Raw genomic sequence first — 20,690 nt, 5'->3', positions numbered from 1 at the left:
AAACTAGTCACCGGCGACTTTCTGGGTTTTCCCAACATGATTCATAGAGGACTCGCGGCTGCTGCTGGGTATATAAGCTCTGTCTCTCCATTGAGATTCATTCTGCCCATCTTCCTGAACAAGCAACACCTCCTCCAGCAAGCTCCACGCTGTCAGCATTCATTCAACCAGGAGGCCAGCAACAGGCAACATCTTCTCTAACGAAGCTCCTGCACATCTACCTCCTACAACACGCTACTCACCGAACGTCTCTACTGAGCAGCCCCTCACCACACGGCACCTCCAGCACCAGACTGTCTATCATATAACTTATATTATACAAGAAAATCACCTTAGAGTTTCCATCCATCCTGAGTGCTAGACAACATTATACCACGAATTCCTACAGAATCTTCATGATGAATACCTCAAGATAAGAAACCTTTTTTAATAAATATTGTTATAACATTGAGTTTATCTCGACTATCAAACCTGACTGTGTTGATTCGGGTGCCAATATGCACGGACAATTGAGTCGAGACAAATGTTTTGGCCAATGTATTTATGATGCAAACAAGAAATGAAAGACTGAAGACGAAGTACAGTATAATTAAGTTTGACTTACAGGTTAGTACTCACAGACTGGGAATGTCATAGTGACGAATGGTGCGTGTTGTAAGTGGGAGAGATAGAACAGACTTGATGCATTGAATGTTACAGATACTGTCACCAAGGAAGAAACATAGATATTAGAAAGTGAAGAGAAAGATCAGCTGGATGAAGGTATTGAGGAAATATTTGTTGATTTAACTTTGTTTTCTATCCTCATGAGGGGACGGACATGGATATTGTAAACGGTCTTATGGGTGACGCGAAGATACCATAGTCAAGGACATAATTATCCTGCCTTGACAAATAGTTCTCCAGTAACAATGATTTTACATGTGTTAGTAGAAACCTTGGTTAACCAATACCAGATATTATTATCAAGACAAAAGGGCACAAAGTAATGATGTGACTGACCAAATGACACAGATGATAGACAAACCTGACCTGGTAACAAAGTTGTAACAAGTACTGCCTGGACGATCCTTGCCCCATATCTTGAAAAAGCGTCCGGCTAAGTCCAACTTCAATATATCACCATCTGTAATAATAAATATATTTTATCATAATGTTTAAGTTAATCTAAACACAAACAGTGTGTTGTTGAAGACAACACACGAGACGATGAACTGAGGCAATCGCTTACATCTTCAACATTTTAAACATAAGGCAAGGACCTGCAGATCTCTTGTTTTCACTCACCCCCATACACATTATGTAATTATATTTCCCTGTGTGTGGAATATTTTCTCTCCTTCAACACATACAGTAAAACAGTCGGGTTAAAGATATGGAATTTACACTTACCAGTGGGTCTGTCCATTCTCTTGTGAAGAGTATCTTTCAGTTTCTTCCCGTATTTTTCTGGAAAAAACGAAGGTAGGATATTTAGAAAGTTTGAACAATTTAAATATTTAGAAATCTTAGGTTCTTTTATGAAAAAGGTGTATATAAAAACTGATACAAATATTTAAAATAGTAACGGAATTTTTGGTAATTAAAAAATCGTGAAAACGTTATCACATGTTAAAAGCCGCCACAGGGATATTAGGAGGAAGTGGATACCATACCAGATCTTTTCACAAGCCAGGCGGAGGTGAGCGTGTGGCGGTCGACAGGAGTGTTGTTTGCTGGCCTCCTGCACAGTGGGTCAGTAGAGGGTATCCCGCGAAGCACTAAGAAAGAAACTTAAGGTACACTCTTTTGTATTAATTTTTATCTTGTTTTCATATGGATAGATTGATCTGGGAATAATAAAAGTGAGATATGCTCCAATTCTCTCTGCTCTTGAATGATTAAGAAAATTGTAAATGAAAGTCTTATAACTTAGCCCGGCCCCAAATGAAGAGCCATGCGATAATTCTGAAAGACACTTAATGATGATAAACTAATAAATGTCCAGCTTAACATTCTAATTTATTCTGCTCTGAATTGTAATGAATTATATGTGTAAGCATTTTCATTATTGATAAGGTGCGCCAGCCAGATGGATAAGAGCTCGACACTGGTTCTTGTTCAGGGCACCTTCAGTCACCCTGCGATAAATGGATACCGAAATTTACAGTTAGGAAAATGAATGGCGGCCTCCTCTTGTAGTGAAGACTTAGTTTACAGTGCACTGTAATTGCACTTTCCCCAGTGGACAGTCATGCCTATGGGACCTATTTTTCCTCTTCTCTGTTCACTTCTAAGCCCTAATTATTGTACTTAACTTCAAGGTTGAGAATTGTTAAGGATATTAAAAATGAGGAATAAAGTGAGTTTACTAGGATTGATTATTACGGTATGAAAGTGAACTTGTTAGTTAAAACAGACAACAACTGACCTGCTAGTGGTTGGAAGTGAAGATTTGCCATCTCGAAAGACAAACTGGAAGACACAAGATAATAACAATGAAACCGAGTAAAAGAAAACGTAATAATATACTTCATTCAATTGCATCAGAGCACATTGTCAGTAAACTCAACAAAGATCTAGTTTATAAGAAGTTTGACGAGTTCCTCATAGTATTCGACTTGAGGAAATTTTGGGGGAATTCCTTTCCCACGTCGATTAATAAGCTTTTATTAATAATTATCTGGAGGTCTCCTTGGTGTGTCAGCTCAACAAACTAGAGGCATGTTCCCAATATACTTGACATTTCTGCGGATCGAGTGGAGGAATCTGCTCGCTCAACGGGTGTGAAATTTGCTGGGAAAATCATTTCCATAGCCAGAATTAAAAACAAATTCCGGCTTTGGGAAAGAGTTTTCTGAGGTTGAAAATAAAGAGCATTTTCTGAAAATGTCTTGAATAAGACGAAAGCTAAATGATTTTTTTAGGGGGGACCTGACCTGACCTTACTCAACATCGGGTGGAGGTAGGGTGGGGGATTAGTGGTTTCATATGACTGACCTGATAGAATGTCAGGTCACCCTTTCTTGGGTGAGGGAATAGTGGGTCTCATGACCTGAAAATGTCTTAAATAAACACGAAAGCTAAAATAATTTAAGAGATTGTGATAAGTATAAGTATAAATAAGCAAAGTTGTATCCCTTCAACATTACATTACATAACATTTTAATATATAGAGTGAGAAAACAGAAAGGTGTGGGTGATTAGAGAGATGGAGTGGAAACATGCACCAGTGTTGCCAAGTGATAGGCTCCTCAACAGCTGATCTTTTAATTCGCCTCCATGCAGTCACACAAGACACTCACTGACTGCTTGTTGTCTTAATTAACATTTGTGTGTGTGTGTGTGGGGGTGGGGTGTGCCTCCTTGTGGCAACACACGGTAACTGGGCGCCTCGTAGGCCCAGGCAAACAGCGATCACAAAGAAATTAGATTCCAGTTAGATTTTCAGGGCAGACGTAAGGAAAATTCCACTAAAGTACCAGATTTCAGAAGGGCAAACTTTGACAGTTTAAAGAGGCAGCTGAGAGAGGGGGTGTCGCGCTTGGCCGTGAACCTGACAGATGACACCGACCTGATAACGAGATCTGAGATTGCCGAGTTCCACGACAATTTAAATAATGAGTTACTTAATGCACAAAGGCAGAGCATACCATACAAAAAACTCAGATCAGACAACAATGACCCTAAATGGATAAATAATTATTTAAAGAACATCATTGGCCAAAGGAAGGCTATACGTAGAAGGATAAATCGTGGCGAAATTTACCTCCGGGATTATTATAGGGTATTGGCGAGTAGGGTTAAAACCGAGATAAGGAAAGCCAAGAGGAATAATGAGGTAAGGATAGCAAGGGAGGCGAAGACAAACCCCAAAGGATTCTACCAAATGTATCAAACTAAAACACGAGAAAAGATTGGACCAATACGGTCAGATACCGGCGAGCTCACTGATAACGACAGAGAAATGAGCAATAATTTGAATAAATATTTTTCAACAGTTTTCACCACCGAAAATTTAAACATGATACCCAGGGCACCGACTCTATTCAGAGATAGTGAAGAAAACAAATTAAGCGAGATGGTAGTGACTAGTAACGATGTTAGTAAGCAAATAGACAAACTAAAGCCTAATAAGTCACCAGGTCCCGATGAGATATTTGCCAGAGTATTAAAGGAATGTAAGGAAGAGCTTAGTATGCCCTTAGCAAAGTTGTTTAACATGTCCTTAAAAACAGGTGTAGTACCAGAATCCTGGAGGATAGCGAATGTAATACCGATTTTCAAGAAAGGGGATAAATCACTATCCTCTAACTACCGCCCAATCAGTCTAACATCAATAGTAGGCAAATTACTGGAAGCAATCATTTCAAACTCTATTCGAAATCACCTAGAGAAGCACCGATTGATCAATGATTCCCAGCATGGCTTCACAAGCGGACGTTCATGTCTAACTAATCTATTAACAATTGTGATGTGGTATATCTCGACTTTAGCAAAGCCTTCGACAGAGTCCCCCACGAAAGACTAATTAGAAAGGTAGAAGCACATGGCATCAAAGGTAATATCCTTAAATGGATTAGGGCGTGGTTACAGGACAGGAAACAGCGAGTGAGCATTAATGGCACTAAGTCCCATTGGAGCAACGTCACAAGTGGAGTTCCCCAAGGCTCAGTACTTGGACCATTATTATTTATTATATACATAAACGACAAAGATATCGGCATAGACAGCAACATAAGTAAATTTGCTGATGACACTAAAATAGGACGTGTTATTAAATCTGACGAGGACTCCACAAAACTACAGGAAGATCTAAAAAAATTTTTCGAATGGTCTGAAAAATGGCAGATGAAATTCAACGTGGACAAATGTAAAGTACTTAGTATAGGAGATGTAAACAGGGAAACCAGATACCAGATGAACAACGATGCCATAGAGAAATCCGACTGCGTGAGAGATTTAGGAGTAATGACAAGTAGGAACCTTAAGCCAAGTAAACAATGTGTTTTTGCTCGTAACAAGGCTAATAAAGTACTTGGGTTCATACAAAGGAGTGTTAGTTACAAGACTAGCGAGGTCATCCTAAAACTGTATCTTGCTCTTGTGAGACCACACCTGGATTACGCAGTTCAGTTCTGGTCAACGTATTACAGAATGGATATAGAATCCTTGGAAAGAATTCAGAGGAGAATGACAAGACTAATCCCGGGCATTAGGAACCTTGAGTATAGAGACAGGTTAAAGCACCTTAATTTGCACTCCTTCGAGAGATGTAGAGCGAGGGGCGACCTGATAGAGGTGTATAAGTGGAAGGCAGGGCTAAACAAAGGGGACATTACAAAGGTACTCAAACTATCCAACCAGGAGCGAACTCGTAACAATGGTTTTAAATTAGACAAATTTAGATTTCGCCGTGAAATTGGTAAACACTGGTTTGGAAACAGTAGTGGATGAATGGAACAAGTTACCAAATATCATCATTAACTCGAATACGCTGAATAGCTACAAACATAGGTTGGATGCATATATGAGCAATAGAGGTTGGGTGTAAACGGGACTGACCAGTATGGGCCAATAGGCCCGCTGCAGTTTCCTCCATTCTTATGTTCTTATGTTCTTATGTTCTTAGACCAGCAGAGGATCTTGGAGTAGCAGTGGACCGCAGAGGGGACGGCGTATAGGTCCACTGGCATGTGGACAAGTCCTGGCGCCTACCAACCATTGCCCCGCTGCCTTGCGGGTTAACCTTGGTAGGTATAGGGCTACGGACAGGGCCGGATTTACCTACTTGTGGGCCCCAGGCCAAACTCATCAGTGGGCCCCCAAATTTATAGAAATGTTTGCGTATTTCAATAATCAATATATATATATATATATATATATATATATATATATATATATATATATATATATATATATATATATATATATATATATATATATATATTACTGTAATTATTTTGCAATGGCCAAATGTCATCAAAATATTACATAATATTATAATGTAAGAAATAAGAATTTCAACACAATGTGACACATCATTACTTTTAATCAAATTAGTTCTATATCATGTACATCTTATATATGGGAATAATGAAAGAAATACAATTAACTTGAAGCATAATCAATTTTGCAAGCACATGAAGTACAGCAAACTGTGTGAATTTCAAAATAATTTCTTCCTACTTTTTTCATGGAAAATTTGTCAATGATACTGTTTGTGTCAAGGGATTGTAGGAGGCCAGATTCAATGCATAATAATGAAAGTGAGTTTAATCTGGTTTGTCCCATGGTAGACCTCAGGTGATTTTTCACCCTAGATAGAGTAGAGAATGACCTCTCTCCTTCACAATTTGTAATGGGGATGGTAAGGAAAATTCTTACCAAGATACTAATGTTTGGAAAGGCAGTTGTCAAAATACCATCTTTGGACCTCAGCAAAGTGGAGATGTTTGTCACTGACCTGTCAGATTCAGAAGACAAAATGTCTTTAAATTGCAAAAACTCATCTAGAACAGATGCTTCCAGGTCACTGGAATAGGTACTGACAACCAATTCCAGTTGGGCTTTGAGATCATCATATTTCATACTGTCATACTCCGTTAAGAAGCTAAACAGCTTCTTTATTTCTGAGTAGGCATTCACTCTGTGCTCTAATTCATTCCTAAGGCAATCTAATATGGTGTAGAAATTGTCCACCTTGAACTTCTCACGTGGATCAAGTTGAGTTTCAGTGCCAACTGATTCATCAAAGAAATGTTTTCTCTTTCTTGTTCTTTTTGTTGTCTCTGTGTAGACAGGCTCAGCAAAAGCCCTAGCCTGATCTTCTATTTCATCAAACTGACCCTGTCTCATTTCTGAGACGAAGGAGATCAAACTCTCATACAGTTTCACAACTGACAGAAGGTCGGTCTCAACTTTTTGAAGTGATAAGCTGGTTGCATTAAACCTTGTTAAGATTTTATACCATATTACAGTAAGAAGTGCTGTTTCAAATGCTTCCATTTGTCTTATGAGGCCTTCACCTTCAAGCTTTGTAGCCACAGTTTGTCTACTGTCAGAACATATGTTCTCCAGTGCTGACTTTATCTCAAGGTAATGTAAAAACACTGCTTTAGCAGCATCAGCCCTCGCACTCCAGCGAGTTTCTGAAAGGGATTTCACTACAATCACTTCAGCAGGTAGTGCAGCTTTCAAGTGATCCCATCTATATGTGGAGGCTGAGAAGAAGTTGTATAAGGCTTGCAAAAATCTGGAATATGAAACAGACCCAAGGCAACTGCTGGCAGCTGATGTTCCTACAAGGTTCAAGGAGTGACCTGCACAAGGGACATAATATGCCAGGGGATTCATAGCCTTTATTCTGGCTTGGAGACCAGTGTAAATGCCTGACATATTGGCAGCATTGTCATAACTCTGCCCTCTCATGTCACTCAAATCAAGACCAACATCTTTAATTAACTGTACAACAGTTGAGGCTGTGCTCTCTGCACCATGGTCATGTATGTCTATGAACTTTATAAATCGCTCAATAGGTTTGCCATCAGGTTTGACATAACGAACTATGAATGTAAGTTGTTCAGTATGACTAACATCCGGTGTGGAATCTACACTAACTGAATAATAGTTGTCTTGTTTCACTTCACTTATGATAATTGAGTGAATTTCTTCAGCCATCTGATTGACCATTTCCTCACAAATCTTTTTTGAGAGATATGAAGTCTTTCCACTACCTACAGCACCATACTTCTCCAGATGCTGTGCAAGAAAAGGGTCAAATTTTGCCAGGAGTTCCAGTACTCCAAGGTAATTCCCATTGTTGCTAGAGCCTATTCTTTCATCACTACCTCTGAGAGGAAGACCTCTTGATGTTAAAAATTTTAGTGTTTCAACTATGCGCAATAGAACTTCTTTCCAGTATTTTCTCTCCAATTCTACTGGCAAAGCCAAAGTGGCATCAATTCCCCTTGCTGTAATTGCCCTCATACGCCAAGTAGTAACTGAGATTTTATGCTCTTTGCTACTTTCATGTTCAGCAACTCTACGCTGGCAGTTTTTCCAGTCGCTAAACCCACTAGTAAACAATGAGACTTGCTTGCTGAATAGCTTGCATGGAACACAAAATACATCTCCAGTTTTTGGAGAATACACAAGCCATTCCCTTTTAACTTTTTCATCATTTGCCATTTGACGTGTAAACAAGGATTTGGGCACATATCAAACTCTTTCCTTTTCACCCACATTTTCACTTCTTGCAGATCTTGAGAAGTCACATTGTTCACAATATATATTAAGAGGAAGGTTTAGTAAATACTCAATCAGTTTATCATCAATTGTCAGCCAGTCAGCTGGATCACTTGATACACACAACTCAACACTGACACCTTGTTCCACAGAATGTTTCTTTATAAGTCAACTGAGATGAATCGGATGAAGCTTCAGTCACAGGTGGTACTTCCATTGCTGTAGGTGCTGATTTACTTAATCTCTGTGACTGTGACTCAGCTGACCTCGCTTCGTCATCTGAATCATGAAAGTGAACATCTACTGTGTCATCCCCTGGGAGTTTACTGTCACTGGTACTTGGCTCTGAATCTCCTTTTGGTTTAAAAAATGTTGTCAGCTTTGGAACTGATTGCAGTTATGCAGCTTTGGCTGCTTTTAATTTTCTCTTTTGTGAGCCACTCAGATATTTTTTCAGGGACGACATATTTATCTCATGAGAATCCCCAAGAATAATCTGTAAGCAAACAAATAGTGTAAGTCTATAAGAGATGCCAATATCACAAAAAATAGACACAAAAACACACGTAATATAACACTGAAGTCCATTTAATGCAACATGTAAAATATCATTAGTAAATAATGAGTGCAGCGTGCACAATATAAAATATCACTGAGCTGAGGCTGAAAAGATCCTGACTGGCTGAGCGAGCTGTCAGCAAACCAACGGTAACCCTGACACGTACTGAACGTGAACCGATCTTGTCCTTTACAGGTCAAGGCGCTGAAGGACTCTCTCTCTCTCTCTCTCTCTCTCTCTCTCTCTCTCTCTCTCTCTCTCTCTCTCTCTCTCTCTCTCTCTCTCTCTCTCTCTCTCTCTCTCTCTCTCTCTCTCTCTCTCTCTCTCTCTCTCTCTCTCTCTCTCTCTCTCTCTCTCTCTCTCTCTCTCTCTCTCTCTCTCTCTCTCTCTCTCTCTCTCTCTCTCTCTCTCTCTCTCTCTCTCTCTCTCTCTCTCTCCAGTATATATGTATGTATAGATAGGTAGATCGATGGTGGGACACGGATATTTAAAAAATGTATAGATATTTTTTTTATTATCTTATTTTATCTTCTTTTCTTCATTTTACTATAGGGCCTAGTCCGTGGCCCACCAGTTGAAGACCACTGAGGGCCTATACTTATTGTACAGGGGCCCCATACTCCGGGCCCTATACTTATTGTACAGGGGCCCTTATGGTTGTGAATATACTATATAATGAAATACTCGGTGTACACTTGAAACAAGGTTATACGCTGGCACGCTGCGCGACAAATTAGTTTCAGTGGCCCCCAGATACCGGTGGGCCCTAGGCCAATGGCCTACTTGACCTATTGGTAAATCCGGCCCTGGCTACGGAAGTAAACCCCAAACGAAAAGTCTGCGGTGGAGCCCCGCATCAGGCAGACATTCTTACAGAGCTTCAACAATCCCCCAACGGCAGTATAGGAGGAACAGGTGACCACCGTGGAAACCCAACGGCTACACTGGCGGACGAAGGCAATGCCTGATGGACAGGCTATTAAGGCGAAGCCCACCAAAATGGGCTATCGGCAGTTCATTGCAACTCTCCCTCTCCCCAGTTGTTGCAACACTTGCACCACTGGATCAGGAAAAAGGAGAGCCAAGATGTGTGGTTGCAGCCACAGCTCCTGCCTCACCACATAAATCAACTCACGTGCAGCCATCATCCAGTTTATCATACCTCTCATCATAATCAAAACCCCTATACTGTACCCACATAAGTCCTATGGCGACGAACGAGTGGCGACGGGGACAGGCAGAGATGACTGCCGGGAATCTCTAGTCACAACTCTGCACATGGGCGGCACAGATAAGAATATCGTTTATGCACTGGGATCTGGGCACCAGTGCATTCCGGTCCTGTCTGTGCGACTGATCAGCTTTTTCGAGTTGCCACTCTGCTCACCCCACATGGGGAGGGGGCTAGAAAAGGTGCCCTAAACATAGCCTGCATAAAAACAAAACCTGATTGGGCAACCACACCCAGTAAGGTCATCCTTATGCGGTTGAAAACACAGTCAAAATCACAGATCCAAACAAAAACAAACCATACAACCTCTTATGGTCGCTGCATGGAATGTCAGGACCCTTCTGGTTACTGGCACAAATGAGTGCCCTGAAAGAAGAACTGCCCTTGTGGCAAAAGAGCTGGCTAGGTATAAATAACATCGACATAGCAGCCATCAGTGAGTCCCGGCTCCCAGATGAGGACCAGCTCGCAGAACGGGGGTTTGGCTATACCTTCTTCTAGAAGGGTAAGCCTGCTGCGGAGAGAAACCGCATTTATGGAGTTGGCTTTGCCATCTGCCAAGGTGATGGATCATCTTCAAGGCAAGACTAAGCTCCTAGAGTTACTTGCTGACTACCGAAACATTGTAGCTTTACCAGGGGAACAGCTAGGTCACACAAATTTAACCTGACATCACATATCCCTAAAACAAGGCACAAACCCAATTTACATACCAGCTTACCGACTACCACATAGCCAGCGTGCTGTAGTCCAGGACATGGTTCAGGATATGTTGGATCAAGAGATTGTCACATATTCAAAATCCTCTTTCAGTAATCCACTATTTTTAATTCCCTAAGAAGGATGGAGGTTGGCGCCCAGTAATTGATTTTAGGCGCGTCAATGAAAATATACTCCCAGGTAGGTGCCCAATGGCTGTCTTGGGTGAGATTTTACAATCCTTAGGCAAGGATAATGCTGTATTTAGCAACCTTGGCAGTTATTGGTAAACACCTCTGGATGAAAAGTCTCGGGAGATTACAGCTTTTAGTATTCCTTTGGACCATTTTGAATTTTTGCGGATGCCTTTCGGTCTCAGAAATGCCCCACCGACTTTTCAAAGGATGATCAACATCTTGTTTGCAGGGTTGATAGTGACCACAGTATGTGCCTACTCAGATGATCTCATCGTAGTCAGTAAGGATGTAGATACGCATATTGCTAAACTCCGTTAAGTTTTCCAAAACTTTCTACAGCAGGACTCAAAGTCAAACTTTCTAAATGTGATTTTTTTAAATCCAGAATCCAATTCCTTGGTCATGTAGCTGACGGTGACGGCATTCACACAGTTGATGACAAGGTTAAGGTTAAGGCTGTTGCCCAGTTCCCACGCCCTACAACTGTTGATAAAGTACGTAGTTTTCTTGGTTGATCTAGATATTATCATTCTTTTATTAAAGGTTATGCGACATTAGCTTCACCCTTGACTAAGCTACTTAGGAAGGATGCCTTTTGTATAGAATGCTGAGCAAGAAGATAGTTTTAGTGCATTGAAAACAGCAATTACCAATGCCCCAGTTTTAGCATTTCCTGACTACTCTCAAGAATTTACTCTGTGTACCGACGCCTCAATACAGGTAATCGGCACTGTACTTATGCAGCTGGACGCACGAGGAAAATATAGAGTGATTGCTTTTGCAAGTCGTAAACTTAATGATGCCGAAACACATTATTCAGTAACGCATCTAGAAACGTTAGTTGTTGTCTATACAGATCAGGTGGCAGTGACAGAGCTGTTTCACGGTAAAACTCTTTCAGGTAGACTAGCACGCTGGTATCTGACCATATTAGGATTATAATTATAATGTATATTGTGATAGGTAACACTTACTCCATGTGCTAATTGTAGCAATATAGGTTCTTGTCTTTTGTCCCCGGTGTTGTTTCTCAGTTGTAGTTGATGTACTCTCCTTTTCACCTTTCTGTGTATATAGTGTAAATATGTTTAATACTTAATATATTATAGCAGTTTCTAGTGTATTGTGAATATTGCCGTTCCTCATTTATCTTTCCTTGTGTTTTCATGTTGTGGAAAAAGTATGTCCCATAACACAATTTACAAATAAGTTACACGAGTTCAGCTGTAGTTTATATGGAGCAAGAGGCATGTACTGTAGCTCTCTGAGCAGATTGTATATAAAAGATTTTGAGAAAAATTATGGTCCAAAAGCTGCAGGGAAAAATATTTCCAATAAATTCGAAGGAGTTGATGGGAACAGCATCCCGCCATGTGAGACAGAACTTAGTCAACACGCCAAACAAACTTCTCTTATGGCTGCAATGTGGGCTCGTGCCGACAAGCATATCATCAACATCTAATGGAGGAAATCTTGGTGAGGAGTCATATGAAATAATCAGGGTTGATGGGCCACAGCTTCCTGCTACATTGCTCCCAGCTAAAGGTGATCTGAGCAACGACAGTAGTGATGAAGATATGAAGTTTTCCTCTGATGATGAAGACAGTTTGTAAACTTTGAAGTGATTCGTGTGGTTGTTATTGTGTTGTCCAACTCCACCTCTCCCCTGTAGTTTGTAATCTGCAAGCTGTTGTTGATGATCATTCTACAGAAAATTTTTTTGAAGATATTGTAATATGTTTTATACATTATTTTACGATATTCTCTCAGGTTGGACTCGTGAACTAAACAAATGATAAATTTGTTAACTTTTCCTATATTTTATAAACTAGATCGTAATTGTTGTTCTTTAAAGATATTTTTCATAATCAGAGGTTGTTAAACCCTGCACTGGTTTGGTGGGATGTCAAAAACCCAATCATTTAAAAATGATGTGAACAATATCAGAGAGCAAAGTATCAATAAAAAGAGAAATTTTGTTATGCCGGCACTTTTTTTTCCTTTGTTTCGAGACTGTAACAGCAGTAACTGATGACCCAGTATTATTTTGGGATTTTAGGTTTAATTAGCGCAGAAAAGGCTTTACTCATTAAGGGCGTTCCTTTGTACAAGAAATTGCCTTCTTAAGTTGTTGATTCACGATCAGGACACGATTCTCTGCCATTCTGCACCAGACCCTTGTTTGTGCTCAAAATTATTATTAAAGTAAAATTTTTGGTCACTTTGAGGGGTTACCAGCTGATCACTGTACAGAATACGGAATTTAAAAACGGCCATTCAGAGGTCGGAAGTAGATTCTCAGGATCCCATACCCCAAAGCTTCTCTTCTTTAAATTATGATTAAATCCCACTGCGCTCCCAGAATAGATAGTCGGTAACAGCTGCCCGTGGCTCACCACTGACTGTGGCACTAAGAGAGCCACAGACCATTACCACTTGTTTTCTATGGATTAAACTTCTGGATCAAAGTTGTTAACCAATTTTTGCGCTGATCACTCGAATGTTTGCTGATAAATCCCGGTGGTAATGAGGGATGGGAGGTGGTAGGAGGGGTCACACTCTGACTCCCTAGCTATTCGTAGGGGCACCTAAAACCACGTCTGCTCTCTGAAGCACTCAAGGTGTGTGTGTGCATGTGTGTGCTTACGTGCACACATACAGTGTGGTGTAATACGTCTAGTGTGGCAGGATTATGTTAGTGTTAAGGTGCAGGCACTGCTTGCGTCTTCTCACTTTCAGCTACTGCCGCTGGCTAGCCCTAGTGCTGAACAGGGAAGCAACATTTGCGCAAGTCTTCCCCTGCCAGTACACAGCCTCTTCACCATCAAGACTCTGCTGTGCCTCCTCGTGGTAAAACACGGTAACTGGGTGCCTCATGGTCCCAGACTAGACCCGTAGGGGATTTCGGAGTAGCAGTTGACCCCAGAGGGATGACGCATAGTGCCCACTGGCACGTGGACACATCCTGGCTCCTACCAACCACTGCCCCACTGCCTTGCAGATTAACCTTGGCAGGTATAAGGCTACGGGAGTAAACCTCGAACGAAAAATCTGCGGTGGAGCCCCGCATCAGGTAGAGCTCCAATAAGACCACAATGGCGATATAGGCAGAAGAAGTGACCAACAAACTGGGCTGTCGGCAGTCCATTGCAACTCTCTCTTTCCCCACACGTTGCAACTATTTGCACCACTGGATCAGGAAAAGGGAGAGCCAAGATGTGTGGTTGTAGCCTGCACTCCTGCCTCACTACAAAAATCAACTCACGCACAGCCATTTATCCAGCTCATTATATCTCTCATCATCATCAAAATCCCTATACCCCCAAAACTCCTATGGCGACAGACGAGTGGTGACAGGAACAGGCAGAGATGATTGCTGGGAGTCTTTCATCACAACTCTGCACATGGGCAGCTTAGATAAGATGGTCGTATATGCACTGGAATCTAGGCAGCAGTGCAATCCAGTTCTGCCTGTGCGACTGAGCATTCCTTACCAGGAGCCACTGTGTTCACTCTACATTGAGAGGGGGCTAGAAAAGGTGCCTTAGAAAAGGCGCCCTAAACATAGTCTGCCGAAAAACCAACCTGACTGGGCAACAGCGCCCTGTAGGGTCATCCTTATGCGGTCGAAAACATAATCACAATCACAGAAAAAAGCAAAAACAAACTAAGCAACCTCTTATGGTCGGTGAATGGACTGTCAGGACCTTTCTGGATATTGACATCCTGAAAGAAGAACTGCCCTTGTGGGAAAATAGCTGTCTAGATATAACATCAACACCATTAGTGAGTTCCGGCTCCCAGACGAAGGTCGACTCACAGAACAGGGACCCGGCTATACCTTCTTCTGGAAGGGTAAGCCTGTTGTGGAGAGAAACCACATTGACGGAGTTGGCTTTGCCAGTCGCCAACCCCTTCTACATAGTCTAACTGAAATGCCTATTGGGATCAACGAGCGCCTCATGACACTTCGGGTCCCACTGAATCACTCACGTCATGCCTTTTTCATCAGTGCATACGCCCCAACACTGGATGCAGAGGATGGCATCAAGGAGGCCTTTTACGCCGACCTTGACAAAGTGCTAACCTCTGTCCCCAGTGAAGATGAGGTTTGTGCTCCGAGGCGACTTTAATACCAGAGTTGGAAGGGATGCTGACATTTGGCAGGGGATCACAGGGATAAACAGAGTAGACAAGTGTTATCCCAACGGCTAACTCCATCTCAGCAAGTGTGCTGAACACAACTCACTATTACCAATACCGTGCTGAAAAGTTCAAGGGTTCTTGGCAACACCCACGATGCAAACATTTGCATCTCATTGACTAAGTCATTGTCAGAGAAAGAAATCACTGAGATGTCCTCATCACCCGAGCCATGCATGGCTCAGACCACTGACGCAGTTCACCGGCTCGTCAGAGCCAAACTCTCCCTTCACGTCGCTCCAAAACGGCGAAGGCAACAAGCCTTCTGAAGAGGTTTTAACACTAAGTGACTAGAGGATCCTTCGGTAACACATGCTTTTAGCTCAACGATGGGCTGATAAGCAATCCAACAACAAACAACCAAAATAATAATGCCAAATGACATCCCATGAAAGCTGTCATCACAAAAACCTGCAACAAAACACCAGGATTGGTTTGATTAAAACGACCCGAAAATCGAAGTTCTCGTCAATTGTGTCAATAGTAAATTTACTTCTGTCACTGAAGGGCAGAACAGCCCCAAGTCTCTGACCAAAGCTGATACCTTCTGCTAGAAGAAAGTGGCGGTCCAGCGCGGAATTCGCAATCTAATGAACGAATTGTGGAAATATATGGTGGAAAAATATAGAAAGTGAAATGCAAAAAAAATCAGATCAACACAAGATGAGTGAATTTTCAAATCAGCTTAAACAATATATGGCCCAACTACTTCTGGCGTGCCCCCTTTCCCCTCCACTCATCTGACGGTAACCCTCTAATTAAACACAAAAAACGGCATCCATCAGCGCTGGAATGAACGCTCCCATTCGCTGCTCAACCTAAACACTGATGTGGATGTCCCTCAGCATCCAGAGCCGACCCACCTCAGCTATCCTCCATTCCTGGATTAGGTAGCTACTGCATCAAGCAGATGAAATATAACAAAGCCTCAGGGTCTGATGGAATCCCAGCCGAGGAGTATGAAGCAGGGGGACCTTTGCTAACCAGCCGTCTCCACCCTTTCCTGGAGAATATACGAGTGAAGTAGGAAATCCCTTAAGATCTTAAAGACGCCTCCATCGTCAATGTTTATAAGAACAAGGGAGACCGGTCAGACTGTGGCAACAACCGCAGGATCTCGCTGCTTTCCGTAGCTGGTAAGATTATCGCCCGAGTTCTCCGAAACAGACTTCTTCCTGAGGCGGAAAACTTCCTCCCAGAATCACAATTTGGCTTTAGAACAATCACGTGGCACCACTGACATGATCTTTTCTGTCCGCCAGATACAGGAAAAGTGCAGAGAACAGCGTCGTGACTTGTACATGGCCTTCTTTCATCTTATTAAGGCCTTCGACTTGGTCAACGGGGAATCTCTCTGGTGGACCCTCGCTCGTTTTGGAGGCCCACCAAAAATCATTGCCATTGTGAGGCCTCCACGATGGCATGAGCGGCAGTGTTCTGCACAATGGCACCCAGTCTGAGTTCTTCCCCATCCAAATGAGGGGTAAAAAGAGGATGTGTACTGGGCACCAACTCTCTTTTCCATTTTCTTGACTGCCTTCCTTACTCTTGGCAGTGCTAATTTAGCCAGCGGGGTGGACATCCAGTACCGTATGAAGGGACTTTTGAACATAAGACGACTTCAAGCAGCTGCTTTCATCACTGAACTTTATTATGAAGACGACCTCACCTTCGTCACTCACACTGAACGCGACTTTCAGAAGATTGTAAACACCTATGTAGATGAGTATGCACACTTCAGCCTTGAGGTGAATGTGTGCAAGACTCTGATTCTCTTTTAGCCTGCTCCTGATTCAACCACACCTCCACCATCCATCTAGATTAACGGTACTACCCCCACTAATGTTACCCACTTTCAGTACCTTGGCTCCCACCGGTCCACCACCACGGACATCGATGAAAAGATTCAACATCAGATATGATGCACATTTCAAGCATTGGCAAACTCCATAGCCGTGTCCAGCTGTAGGGAGCTGAAATTATCTACAAAATTGCACGTGCATCAAGCAGTGGTCGTCCCCAGCCCGCTGTATAGCAGCAAGACATGGGTCACATACAGGAGGCACCTCAAAGCACTTGAAAACTTTCACCAACGTAGACTACGTTCCATCCTCCGAGTTTGCTGGGAAGACAAGAGAACAGATTCCAGTATTCTCGCTCTCACCAACGGTAGGAGCATCGAGGCTACCATTATCCACAAACAACTACTCTGGATTGGCCATGTTACCTGCATGGACGACAGTAGAAGGCCAAACCAGCTACTTTACAGCCACCTGAGGATTGGAAACATAACGCTGGCAGACAACGGAACAGGAAGAGAGTCTTAAGACAAACCTGAAAAAGTGCCAAATCGACCCCCTCATCTGGGACACAATCATGTCACACCGTAAAGCTTAGAGGAGCATCACACAAGAAGGTGTCAATACTTTCGAATTAGTTCGACTGCAAACCGAGGCAGACAAGCGCCAGCGCCGGAAAGACGCTGCCGCCGCCCCTCCCACACAAGATGTGCAACATCTGTGGACGACCCTGCCGATCCCATATAGGCCTCTCGAGTCACCTCAGAGCTCACCAAGGAAGGTGCCATCATTATATTTGTCATTATATCATAGGGGATGCAAACAGAGAGACCAAATAACAGATAAAAAACGATGATATTAGAGAAATCCAACTGTGGGAAAGATTTAGGGGTAATGATAATAATTAATAATCTTAAACCAAGACAACAATGCGTATTTGCTCGAAACAAGGCTAACAAAGTACTTGGGTTCATACAATGGAGTATTAATTACAAGACTAGTGAAGTTATCCTAAAACTATATCGTGCACTTGTGAGACCTCACTTGGATTGTGCAGCTCAGTTTTGGTCACCGTACTATAGAATGGATATCGAATCCGTGGAAAGCATACAGAGGAGGAGGAGGAGGAGGGCAAGACTAATCCCGGGTATTAGGAACCTTGAGTACAGAGACAGGTTAATTTGCTCTCCCTCGAGAGACGTAGAGTGAGGGGCGATTGATCGAGGTGTATAAATGGAACTCGGGGCTAAACAAAGGTGATATGACATAGGTACTTAAATTAACCAAGTAGAAACGAACTTGTAGCGATGGTTTTAAATTAAACAAATTTAGATTTAGGCCCGAGAGAGGTAAACATTGGTTTGGAAATAGAGTAGTGGGTGAGTGGAACAAGTTACAATGTATCATCATTAACTCGAACACTTTGGATATTTTCATATACCTGTATAGGTTGTAGTGATATATGAACGATAGGGGTTGGGTGTAAACTGGACTGCCTAGTATGGGCCAATAGGCCCACTGCAGTCTCTTCCATTCTTATATTCAAAACCGATTTTGCCAGAACAAAGCAATGCCACCTTACTCTCTCTCACCTTCCGCCCCGTATTGAAGCCCCCCACTCTCTCAATTCAGATTTCCCGCATAAAGTAATAGGATGAAAATATATCCCATCATGTTTTCGACCACGTTTCATCTCAACACGTTTATCTTATGTCTACTGCATGTATCAGTCATTTCAAAGATAAGTCACAGAATCTTACGCCTATTACCGGTAAGATTCAGTGTGTGTGTGTGGCCCAACTGGTGCCTACCTTGAGAACATGTCGCTGCAAAGCGTATTATTTTAAACATCGTAGGCCATAGTCATAAGGTTGGAATTGTCCAACAGTTGATTTGGGTTAACGTTCTCCTAATGTGTCTGGTTTCTATGGAGGACAGCTGGTTATTTAACACATGCCAATGTAATAATAAATTTTATATTGTATACATACAAGACTCCTGCCCTTATATGCATTATTACACTGGTAAAAAAAAATGGGCTGCTTAGCCACATGAACCTATTGACCATTTAAAAGTTTAATAAAAATCAGTGGGGGGCCTTCGCCGACTTGACCACCGGGCTACCCCCCCCCCCACACTTGTTGACGTAGGTGGGTATCCACCACCACCACCAGACGATTAAAATGCATGCAAGCTACTCCCTACCCCCTCGTGGCCTCTCTATTTCTATGTTATTAATCTCCTGTTCCCTTCCTCAGTATATTTAGATCATGTCTAAACCTTGTAATTAATAGAACTAAATGTAGTTAAGCCAAATACATGCTGCCCTTATACGTCATATAATCATATGCCGTCTGATTTGCTTTTTTGTCTTACTCGGGTTGGAGCCCTCAACAAAATTTCCTTATCATACATATACAAATGATCTTGCTAACAAGTTGATGCATTACATGACGTCATTAATGACAGGTTTGATATATAAAACTATAAAAAATTGCATGTAAAAAATAATAACACCTACATAATGCTGGTAATTGCGTGTTAACGATTCTTCCCATGTTTATTTCTGTCGACTCGTCACACGGCTCCACCTACTGAAACACTCCCGGCAACTCGACAAGACGCTGTGTTGTTTACGCTGCCATCTCGTGGTTGAACATAAAAACTGAGCCAGAAACTACCAAGGTTCGGCAGTACGCTCCAGCAGCTCAATCTCGCTGCTGAGGTCGCGAACTTTTCAATATGACTGTACTAGCAAATGACACTCACCTAGGATATAGGCAGAAGAAGGAGTATATAGAGACGAGGGCTCCCAGTAGCAGGGCCACGTTGATTAGTTTCCTTGCCATGGTACGTGCCACGCAACACCACCTGTGACACCTCTGATACTGCACCACCTGTCACAGAAACAAACAGTCTTAGTAATACTATCATTATATAACATATAATCACAAGGTCATCCGCGTTTGTTTATGCCAATGCATTCTGGGTAACACATGATGGGTCGGTCCCGTCATCCTTATTTTTATTCCGCTTGAATTACAAGAAACTATACCCTTTCCACTCTAACCTGGCCAGTAAGTCCCGCCCCTCGTCTATAGCCACAAATAGCTGATTGGTTTCCCTGAGCGTCTTCCCTTCCCCCGGATTGCATGTATACAAGCGCGTGTTTATATCGACATTTATGATAAATATTTCAAGTTTCTAACATCCTCTCTAAGTGCTAATGCCTTGAAATAAGTTGCATTTGGTAGTTCAGATAATTATTTAACATTATATTACATCATAACACATCTGCTTACCAATTATGAACACATTTAGTTTGAATTTTCTACAAATCAATCAGCTATTAGTATAGAAAAGGGCGGCCACCCCCACACACCAGGGCTACCACCCACACACCAGGGCCACCCCCACACACCAGGGCCACCCCCACACACCAGGGCCACACACCCACACACCAGGGCTACACACCCACACACCAGGGCCACACCCACACACCAGGGCCACCCCCACACACCAGGGCCACCCCCACACACCAGGGCCACACCCACACACCAGGGCTACCACCCACACACCAGGGCCACCCCCACACACCACAACAACCACCCAGGGGGCGCCGGTGGTAGAACGGTACCGCTCTTGCCTCGCAAGTGAGATGTCAAGGGTTCGATTCCCAGGACGGTGGAAAGTTGTTTGGACACACTTCCTAGCTCCCTTGGTCCCTGTTCACCTAGCAGCAAAGTAGGTACCTGTTGTAAATCGAAAAGTTGCGA

The 20,690-nt window shown here is 42.5% G+C and overlaps 1 protein-coding gene across 1 annotated transcript in view; it reads right to left on the bottom strand.

Annotated features, from left to right (window-relative positions):
- Positions 1–19,809, bottom strand: part of LOC121862623 — a 91,691-nt gene extending 71,882 nt beyond the window's left edge. Inside the window, exons 1-5 of the mRNA XM_042360939.1 lie at positions 19,684–19,809; positions 2,411–2,454; positions 1,656–1,760; positions 1,393–1,449; positions 1,033–1,126 (exon numbers count right to left, since the gene is read on the bottom strand). Of these exons, the coding sequence (XP_042216873.1) occupies positions 1,033–1,126; positions 1,393–1,449; positions 1,656–1,760; positions 2,411–2,454; positions 19,684–19,763 (380 nt within the window). The 5' untranslated portion in view covers positions 19,764–19,809. The remainder of the gene's footprint in view (positions 1–1,032; positions 1,127–1,392; positions 1,450–1,655; positions 1,761–2,410; positions 2,455–19,683) is intronic.
- Between the last annotated feature and the right edge of the window lie 881 nt (positions 19,810–20,690).

The sequence above is a fragment of the Homarus americanus genome, unplaced genomic scaffold (genome assembly GCF_018991925.1).
Source record: "Homarus americanus isolate GMGI-L3 unplaced genomic scaffold, GMGI_Hamer_2.0 scaffold31037, whole genome shotgun sequence".
NCBI classification, from domain to species: domain Eukaryota; kingdom Metazoa; phylum Arthropoda; class Malacostraca; order Decapoda; family Nephropidae; genus Homarus; species Homarus americanus.
The sequence above is the reverse complement of the archived record's forward strand: the minus strand, read 5'-3'. Positions and strand labels throughout refer to the sequence as shown.